The sequence below is a fragment of the Neoarius graeffei genome, chromosome 26, assembly GCF_027579695.1.
Source record: "Neoarius graeffei isolate fNeoGra1 chromosome 26, fNeoGra1.pri, whole genome shotgun sequence".
Classification (NCBI taxonomy): domain Eukaryota; kingdom Metazoa; phylum Chordata; class Actinopteri; order Siluriformes; family Ariidae; genus Neoarius; species Neoarius graeffei.
Window position 1 is genome coordinate 134,445 of NC_083594.1, and position 10,443 is coordinate 144,887.

The 10,443-nt window shown below is 44.0% G+C and overlaps 1 protein-coding gene across 1 annotated transcript; it reads right to left on the reverse strand.

The window, feature by feature from the left end:
- Positions 1 to 857: 857 nt before the first annotated feature.
- On the reverse strand, positions 858 to 9,604 carry vps72a (vacuolar protein sorting 72 homolog a). The gene is made up of 6 exons (XM_060910100.1): positions 9,213 to 9,604; positions 8,905 to 9,057; positions 8,577 to 8,688; positions 6,835 to 7,011; positions 6,596 to 6,731; positions 858 to 1,354 (listed from the first exon to the last, which is right to left on the reverse strand). The coding sequence occupies exons 1-6, from the start codon at positions 9,327 to 9,329 to the stop codon at positions 997 to 999; spliced, it is 1,053 nt and encodes a 350-aa protein (XP_060766083.1). The 5' UTR covers positions 9,330 to 9,604; the 3' UTR covers positions 858 to 996.
- Between the last annotated feature and the right edge of the window lie 839 nt (positions 9,605 to 10,443).

Below are 10,443 nucleotides of genomic sequence, written 5' to 3' on the forward strand. Positions count from 1 at the left end.
TAAACACTTTTTTTTTACCCAAACCCTAACCCTACCCTAACCTAACAGCCCTGGCCTATTCGAGGACATGGATCTTTGTGGAAACCCTAACCCTACCCAAACCTAACCCTGCCCCAAACCCTGACCTAACCTGGGCTGGGAAGGACAGTGCGCAACACGGCCCTAGCCTAGGACAGGATGTGGACCTTTGTGGAAATCCTACCCCGACCCAAATCCTAACCCTAAACCTACGCCTAACCCAAAACCTAGCCTCAAATAATAATGGAAAGTATAACATGGGGGTACTTACCAGGCACTTGTGGAGCATCGAGGATGGGGCTTGGGAAGGACAGTGCACAACACGGCTTTGGCCTCGGCCAAGATGTGGATCTTTCCAGAAATCCTAACCCTACCCTAACCTTAACCTAACCCTCACGTCACCCTAACACATGTTGCACTATCAACTGGTATTGCTTACTGTGGATAAATCTTACCCGAATTATGCAAATTGCTGGTACTGGTTTTCAGACTTCCTGTACTGCACCAACGTTGACTCGGGCGCGACATCATTCCTAGCTCTGACTTCTGAGGTAAATGGAATGCAGCATCTGAGCATAGGCCACGTGTTTCCTCTCAAGAGTGGCGCTCCAGTCTGCAGCAGACTGCAGCCAGACTCTTCTCACCACGACCTACCATCAGAGATACTGTTGTAGAAAACCTTCTGATTAAGTAAGTCAACCCAGCTCTAGTGTTATATAACTTACCAAATAAAGCAATTTAAAAGTTCAACACAAACAATACAAAAGGTGGTTTGTGAAAAAAAGCAAGTAGCTGATGAAACACATGGTAAACAAATGCAGAAAAGAACAAAACTTGAGCAAAGTTTATGATCATCTTTAATGTGTGAATAACAATAACAGTAGTGTGCACGTGTGTGTGAGAGGGGATGGGAGAAAGAGTCCTTTTTACTGCAGTCTTGTTGCTCCCTGTTGGAGTGAGCATATTGTGTTCATGTGTTTACACAGTCAGTCCCTTTAGACGTAGGGTTTTGGCACCCCCTGCTGGCTCAGAGTGTGTGTCATTAGGGAAGCCATGTGCAGCAACATATTTACGGTAAGCTTCACGAATGATCCGGAAAGCACGTACATCAGCATACGGGATGTCTGTAACTGGGTCGCGATATAAAGCCGGATTATGGGTAACAGGACATACTTCCTGAACGGGGAGGTCAGGGCTGACACGGGCCATTTGTGGGAAAGCAGACTCAAATGCATCATCGTCACTGAAGGTGATGAAGGTACGCGAGCAGAGAGCCCCAGCCCCCGATGCTGCAGTACAGGAAGAGGAAGCTGAGAGGGGTGTGTCCTGATCCAGCCTAAAGGAGAAGAGCAAGTGATGACATTAAAATGGAGAATACTTCTTTCCGGCTGCTCCTGTTAGGGGTCGCCACAGCAGATCTGTTCACATATTTGATTTGGTGTAGGCTTTACACCGGATGCCCTTTCTGACAGAACCCTCCCCAATCTATTTGGGACTGGCATCAAGTATGCACTGGTTTGTACAACCCCAGTGGCCGGGTATTTTACCGAATCTGCATGTCTTTGAACCGTGGGAGGAAACCGGAGCATCCGGAGGATATACGTGCACAGATATGGGGAGAACATGCAAACTCCACACAGAAAGGCCCCTGTCTCCAATAAGAACCCGTGAGATCAATTTGGCAATTAGTAGTATGCAGAATGGCACATCCCCAGGCCCAGACGGATATCCGACTGAGTTTTTTTTTTTAAACATTTTTTACCCAGCTCTCCCCTTTGCTGTTATCCATTTTTGAACTGGCCTTCGTGTCCCAATCTTTGCCTCCCCACTACATCTCAGGCAATTACCTCATTAATTCTAAAAAAAAAAAAAAGACCACCTTGAATGTCGTTCCTATCGACCAATCCCACTCTTGAATACGGATGCCAAAACTCTTGCTAAAATTCTGGCCAGACGTTTAGAGAAAATCCTTCCACAAATCATCTCACCAGACCAAACTGGTTTTATTAAGAATTTACTTTTTTTAATATTAGACACCTTGCAATTATTCTTTATAGTCCCTCCACATCTAATACACCAGAAGTGATCCTTTCGTTAGATGCAGAAAAAGCATTTGATCGCGTGGAATGGGACTTCCTTTTCTACACTCTAAAAAAAATTTGGCTTTAGTCCTAAAGTTCTATCCTGAATTGAAACTCTCTACTGGTCTCCACTGGCCGCTGCGCGCACTAACAATAACCTGTCGTCTTTTTTTAAGCTACAGCAAGGTACAAGATAGGGGTGCCCCCTGTCACCACTTCTTTTTGCTGTGGTAATTGAACCACTTGCTATTGCTCTGAGAATGTCCAACAGCATCAAAGGAATCCAGAGAGGGGCGTCAGAACATAAAGCGTCACTATACGCTGACGATATGCTACTTTATATTTCCGAGCCCTCTTCCAGTATTTCAAACCTGACAGAATTACTTAATAAATTTGGTCAGATCTCTGATTATAAGGTCAACTTTCAGAAAAGTGAATTAATACTAATTGGTACAGGAACGGGCGGCACGGTGGTGTAGTGGTTAGCGCTGTCGCCTCACAGCAAGAAGGTCCTGGGTTCGAGCCCCGTGGCCGGCGAGGGCCCTTCTGTGCGGAGTTTGCATGTTCTCCCCGTGTCCGCGTGGGTTTCCTCCGGGTGCTCCGGTTTCCCCCACAGTCCAAAGACATGCAGGTTAGGTTAACTGGTGACTCTAAATTGAGCGTAGGTGTGAATGTGAGTGTGAATGGTTGTCTGTGTCTATGTGTCAGCCCTGTGATGACCTGGCGACTTGTCCAGGGTGAACCCCGCCTTTCGCCCGTAGTCAGCTGGGATAGGCTCCAGCTTGCCTGCGACCCTGTAGAAGGATAAAGCGGCTACAGATAATGAGATGGTACAGGAACCTCAGATGAACCCTCTCTCATATCTCCTTTTAAGATCAGCCCTAAAAAATTTAAATATCTGGGGGTCTGGATAACACAAATATAATGATCTATATAAAGCCAACTACCTACTTTATCGTGTGTGAAACAAGACTTTGACCACTGAGATTCAGTAGCTTTTTCTCTTGGTGGCAGAATTAACCTGGTCAAGATGACTGTCTTACCCAAATTTCTTTATCTTTTTCTGAGTTTATCAATATTCCTTATAAAAATGTTCAACAATCTAGATGCTCAAATTTCAAATTTTATTTGGAATAAAAAGAGGCCTAGGATCAAGAAAAGAATATTGCAACAGCCTCACAAAGCAGGGGGAAATGTCACTTCCAAACTTTTTATATCATCGGTCAGCCAATATTAATGTTATACTGGATCCAAATAGACCTTACCGCAAAAGTTGGGTAACTATGAAAAGGAAATCTACTTTGCATTCTCTGCTGTCACTGTTGTGTGCTAAACTGCCATTGATGCAACCTATATCTGGTCTCACGACAAATCCAATTGTGAAATACACCACTAAGTTTTGGTATCAATTTAGACGCCATTTCAAACTTAATGACCCGCCACTCATTACACCAATTGCAAGAAAACGTATGTTTATCCCCACTATAACAGATACAGCATTTGAGGTATGGTCAAAAATGACCTCTGTACTGATGGAACCTTTGCCTCTTTTGAGCAGCTAATGGGGAAACTTGACATCCCCAGAACACATTTCTATAGGTATTTGCAGCTCAGGAGCTTTATGGCCTCTCATGCCATGTACACACGTAGCCGGGTATTTTTAAAACCGAACATTTTCCCCCCCTCCGTTTATAAAAATGTTTTATCCACACCACCTCGTCTTCGAAAAAAAATCCCTTCCACACATAACCGAACATCTGCGTTTTCAATCACATTCATAAGCATTCCAAACCTGTAGATGGTTATTTCCCCAAATCCTACCCCCTAATCACATCGCCTGTGCTCTTGGAGCAGTAGTTGGGCTTCTAAAATTAAACATGTAAATAGCACCTGCACAATAATTAACGCTTTCAAGGCACTCCTCCGATCCATTACTCTTTAGCTAGCCGCACACTACGCCAATTTTCAGCGTACCGAGCCAACTGAAGTCGCGAGTCAGGCGTAAAGACTAGTTTTCGATGGTACCGACTCATCTCACAGCCGATTCAAAAAACTAATCGGGAGCCAGACTGATCGGCGAGAGTCGCGAGCAATAGCCAATCATATCTTTCGCATATAACACGTGACATCATTAAACACAATTTCTAGCGCGAGAACTACGTGTTGGTAGCACCTAATGCAGGTATATACTGTAATTCCATAGACTGAAGCTTTATCCATAGACACAGTGGGCTGGAAAGCCACTCTGCTCAAGTTGTGTGGCTGAATTCCAAATCGCTTTAACTCCCCTATATAAGTGCACTATTTAAGGTTGGGAATAATAGCTCATGCAGCCTAGATAGTGCGCTACATATTCCGTGTTGTGTCATTTGTAATTCAGCCTGTAGCATCTTCAAGTGTTGGATTTAACAGTAACTATATCCAATAGCCAATCACAAAGCTATTAAGTTGTCACGTGTCGCTTCAATCGCGACTGCACTCGTTAACAGTCGGGAGTCGGCTCTGAAATGGGTCGGTTCGGTACCGCGTGGATCGCCGTAGTGTGCGGCTAGCTTAAGTCCATGCTTTATCTGGCTTCTGCAGTAAACAAAGGTCGCACGTTTGACGTCAGGGCAGATTTGTTGTCATTTTTTTGGCGCAGATTGTGACGTTCTAAAACGCAAACCTCCGGTTATCTCTGTCCACACGAAAAGGCATACACGGAGTTTTCAAAAATCTTCACTTTGCCCGGAGTTTTTTTAAATATTCGTTTTTGATGTGTTTTCATGTGGATGACAGGCCAAAACGTAGAAAAATATCTTCGATTTAGCAGATACCCGGCTACGTGTGGACGGGGTCTCAGTCCAGCTGCTTTCCTTTCTGTCCTACCCTATCCCTTTTAGACTCTGTCCTTAGATGCAGCATAGAGGAAAACCAGACCATAAGTAAAATCTATGAAATGCTTACTGTTTACAATCCTGAACCTTTGAACTCTTTGAAACAAAAGTTGGAAGAAGATATTGGGGAATGGATACAGGATGATGTGTGGCACAAAGCTATTCAGAGAAGGTACTCATCCTCTATCTGTCTAAGGCACATTGTTCAGTTTAAGGTTGTACATCGGCTTCATTGGTCTAAGGCTCGACTGGCTCTAGCATACAGTGATTTTGACCCTACCTGCGATCGATGTAAACAGGCCCCAGACACTTTATGCCATATGTTATGGGCATGCTCAAAAATATCAAACTACTGGGCCTGATATTTGAAACGTTTTCAAAAATCTGTGGCCAATCAATCACCCCATTCGTGTCCATGGCGATATTTGGAGTAACCCCTCAGGATGTCAACTTAAGCGTGAACCAAACCGATATTGTTGCTTTTTGCTCCCTCCCGGCCAGGAGGCTAAGCTTGTGTAAATGGAAAGACTCTTCACCTCCAAGTTATGGTCACTGGATTAAGAACGTTATGTATTACTTGCAACTGGAGAAGATCCGCTGCTTTATTAAAGGGTCAACTGCACGCTTCTTTTCTACATGGCAACCATTCCTGACTTTTGCGGCAAATATGGAAGCTGACAAACTCTCATGAGGCGCACAATGCTCCCCTATATATACACACACACACATCTATTTATGTAATTAATTTCTGCATGCAATGGACTGGTCTGACTGTATGTGGGTTTTATTTATTTATTTATTTACTTATTTTTGTACGTCAAGGGGTGGGTGGGACAGTCTCTATTTGATTTGCATTCATTCATGCTCATGATGTCTGGTAAACTCTGGGACAGTCTCTGTATGATGTTCTTTTTGCTGCAATTTTGAATTATCAATAAAAAGACCTTGCTCAAAAAAAAAAAAGTGCTTCAAAAAAGAAAGGCCCCTGTCGGCCATGAGGTTCAAACCCAGAACCTTCTTGTTGTGAGGCAACAGTGATAACCACTACACCACTGTGCCACCCAAATGGAGAACGTGACATTAAAACGTGTGTGATGTAAATAAGTGTCACAAAGTTCAGTACTTGCTGACAATAATGCACTAACTTACCCAAGAATTTCACTAACACACGACATGTTTTTTTATTTTAAATATTCAGCTCATTAACAGGATTTGTTCGTTTGGGGACTGGGGGGGATTGGGGGGGGAGGCCCACATTGATGCAGACGACCTCGCTACAACACTAAACAAAAAGATGTCAAACACTGCAGACTAAGCTGTTGTGTCAGATGAACACTGCAGATAACATCATTATATCAGAGGAACATAGCATTAGCTTAACATCTTAGCCAAGTGTGCAACTCAAGTCTCGTTTGTAAAATGCTGTCTGTCCAGAAAACTGTCCTCACTGAGTAGAACACCACCAAAACACTGTTTGGGGTTACGCATTTGTTTTGTTGCATTATTATTAATGCACACTGGTATGAAATTCTTTGTTTACTACCACCGCACCTTCTATTGTTTTCACAGGTTCTAACGAATACCTGATAACTGTGTGAGTGAGTGCGCGCGTGTGCATACCCCTCGACATCCACGTTCTCATCTTTGATTGGTGGCTCAGACATCAGAACGGAGTGATAACGGATTGTTGGACCCTCAAACCTCCTCTTCTTTTGTACCTGCTTCTTCTTATCAGCCTCAAGGCGCTCATAATTCTCTATAATATACACACACACACACACAATACATCATCTCCCATGTTAAAGTTGTCTACCTCATAAGATTATTCCTACTACAGCCATCAGTGAGTGTGTGTGTACCCAGTGACTCCAGGTTGCTCTGTGCAGTGTGCTGAGCTTCTCTCAGTAACTCTTCCTGACTCAGTGGTTTGTCTCTATGAACTCTGCGGCGTCTCGGTGCCTCCTGCTGGCGCTCTTGCAGACGCTCAAACGTCTTCCTCGTGTGCTCACTAGTCGACTTCCTCACTGACTTCCGCACTATAGAGAGAAATGTGTCACACTAACCACCATGCAAAAAATACGCTGGGCCTCATTTATCAAGTCAGGTACAAATGGATTTGTTCAGAAATTATTTATGAGAGCATTTACACAGTAACATTTGGTATTCAATGCAATTTCGGAAAAATGTTCACATCCAACTTGTGCTCCTGAGTGCGTGTTAATTTAATTGGAAGACTAACTACTGGATTACGCTGCCAGGATTGAATAGCTTGTGTCTTTTTAGTGAGACAAATTTAATACAACGTTGGTGAAACTCTGTCATTTCATATTAATGCCATGAATTTAAAAATATTAAGGATGAAAAAAAAGCAAGTCAACATAATTTAAGACAAATAAGTCACTTGTTTAAGAATGGTGCTGGAAGTCAGTTCTGTTTGTTGATGCAGTTTCTTCAATCCTGTGGAGCTCTTCATTAGAGCCCACAGTGAGTGAGTGAGCGATCGATCTGGTGCTTCTCAAACTGCAATGTGTCGTATTCTCCTTAGCGTTCTGCAGATCATTTGGATCTGTGGACACAGACGGGCCCTATTTTCCTAACGCACCATCGCTGAGGATGCAAGGAATTTCTAGCTGAGTGAATCCGAAATGCACACACAAATAAAATAAACATGGAACTTTCCCCGTAGTGCCCCCCCCCATTTCATTGTCAACCATTTTAGTTTCATTGCACTTAATTCAAAAATAATTAATCTTTTCTGTAATTTAGCTCCAGGTTTTGAAATTTTGGGCACTGTTATACTGTTAGATTATATACTTTTTTTACTGCTACAGATGAGAGTTAAAATAACATTTACACACAACTTTACTAAAAGACTGGCAAATAAGGCCCTGTCTGTGTGTGTTTCACTCCGTCGGCTTTATGGCCCTTTTCCACTACCCCTTTTCAGCTCACTTCAGCCCGACACGGCTCGCGTTTCGACTACCAAAAAACAGCACGACTCAGCTCGCTTCAGCCCTGCTTAGCCCCTAAAACTCGCACTGTTTTGGAGTGGGGCTGAAGTGAGCCAAAGCAAGCCGAGTGAGGCTGGGGGCGTGAGCAGACACTCCCCTGTGCACTGATTGGTGAGGAGGAGTGTCCTCACATGCCCACACACGCCCCGCGAGCACGCTGGGATCTGTAAACACCGTAAACCCGGAAGAAGAAGAAGAATTACGAGAATTTCTGAAGCCTTATGCGCCTCGCCTCATCTATACGCTCTTGCCAGTATCTGTTGGCGTTGTCGGTGACTACAAGCCACAGCACCAAGACCAGCAACACTAACGACTCCATGTCCATGTTTATTGTTTACTATCCGGGTCGTGAGACTACCGCTTAAAAGCTCACTGATGTCACTGTTTGCGCTGCTTAACGACATCACGTGATGTCCACCCACTTTTGCTAACTCCACCCAATGTGTCCACCCACTTCCAGCCAGCACGGTTCAGCGCGGTTGTAGTCGAAATGCAACTCCAACAGCCCCGCTCAGCACGGCACGGCTCAGCCGCGTTTGTAGTGGAAAAGCGGCATTAGTGAAAATGTGTTGTGTATGCTTCGTACACACTTTCTCCAATCTCCTGCAGCTCGTGAGTTGAACGTTTTTCTGCTTTTGGTTTCTCAGCCTTCGGCTCCTCAGATGGATGTTTGACCCTGGGCTTCATTACCTTTACAGGCTCCTAAAAAAATAAAATATAAACCAAACACACACTTGTTTTACTTGGCACTGCTCATTAGCCTATGAATATAAATTGATTCCGTGTTTTCTGTAAAACTACTTCCTAACTGTTTTTAGAAATCACTCAATTTGATGACACTTTTGTGATTATTATAAAAATTCAATTTCATCCAGAACCCTGACACTGTGAGCGAGTGTGTGCGCGCGTGTTTCTCACTCTGTAGGCTTTAGTGAGTATCCGGCTCCGTCTGCGCGGCGTCTCCTCTTCCTGTTCACTGTCCGGTTCGTCGCCTTCATCCAAATCGAAGTCGCTGTCCACCTCATCCTCAGTGTCCGAGTGATCACCATGGTACTCATCATCACCAGACTCCTATAGCAGCGCACACACACACACACACACACACACACACCCTATTCAGTACGGAACCCCGCGGTGTCAGTAAACAGCAAATGCTGATATTGTCCTTAAACCAAAGAAACGCACACATGCACGCGCATACAGAGAGTGAGAGAGAGAAAACTCACATCATTAAATCCTCCGTATGTGGTTTTGTAAAACTCATCCTCTTCCTCCGCTTCCAGGATTTTTGCCATCCGGTTCCCTGCGGTGCTTCTCTGCTCTCTGCTGTTCGCTAAACTCATCTTCACACCGCGTTTAATCTCCACCACAGTAATCACCGAATTTACGGATTAATAATTACATAAACTCGCGTCTCCTCTGAGCGGCAAGCAAAGAAAGCTAAGCTAACTGTCTAACGAACACAAACACGCATTAAATTCCTGATGCAAACAAATTTCCTGAAAAAATTACTTTAACATCCATTACAGACAATTATTTTACTGTCACAAAGACACAATGTGAGAAAACAGCACATCTCAACAAGCACAACAACCAACGCGTCTAACACTGGTGGAGGAAAATTTACTTCCGGAGTCAAAGGATAAAATACTACGCCTCCAAAACTCAGAGACTGGCGCCACCGTGTGGACCGGAGATGAGTTTAACGGGTATGAAACCGCCATGAAGAGATGTGTGACGTTTACACTCACTGAGCACTTTATTAGGTCAAGTCAAGTTTATTTCTACAGCGCTTTTAACAGTAGACATTGTCGCAAAGCAGCTTTACAGAATTTTAGTGACTTTGAGCTAATTTTATCCCTAATCTATCCCCAATGATGAAGCCTGCCGCGACGGTGGCGAGAAAAACTCCCTCAGACGACATGAGGAAGAAACCTCGAGAGGAACCAGACTCAAAAGGGAACCCATCCTCATTTGGGTGATAATAGACAATGTGATTATAACATTTTTAATAGTTTAACTGTGTCTGAGTCCCGAACACTACTTGGAAGGCTGTTCCATAACTGTGGGGCTTTGTAAGAAAAGGCTCCGCCCCATGATGTAGCCTTCACTGTATGAGGTACCAGCAGATAGCCTGCACCTTCTGATCCAAGTAGCTGGTTTGACGAACACCTTTCAAGTGGAATAAGTACATTTGTGGGTAAATTAAGAACTAGTCTTTATTACTGCCATGTCCCTCCTTTGCATTTAAACCCCCAGCACGCGCGCACACAGTGTGCACATGCAGTGGACAGAATAAATAAATAGGGTGATGGGTAAATTATATGGATCTGCTGGAAGAGAAGAGCAGGTAGGATTGAGAATCGAGCGGCTGTGCTTTGTTTCCACCAGATACTAAAACTTCTAGCGTCTTAGCAACCATCACAAAGACCCGTACAAAGCCCAGAAACTCCTTCT

Excerpts from the sequence above, each read along its gene's own strand:
- vps72a (XM_060910100.1), bottom strand. The coding sequence starts at position 9,329 with ATGAGTTTAGCGAACAGCAGAGAGCAGAGAAGCACCGCAGGGAACCGG. Across the intron at positions 7,012-8,576 it reads GCTGCAGGAGATTGGAGAAA|TGCGGAAGTCAGTGAGGAAG; the intron begins GTGTGTACGAAG and ends TTCTCTCTATAG. Across the intron at positions 1,355-6,595 it reads GAGAACGTGGATGTCGAGGG|GCTGGATCAGGACACACCCC; the intron begins GTATGCACACGC and ends CTTCTCCTTTAG.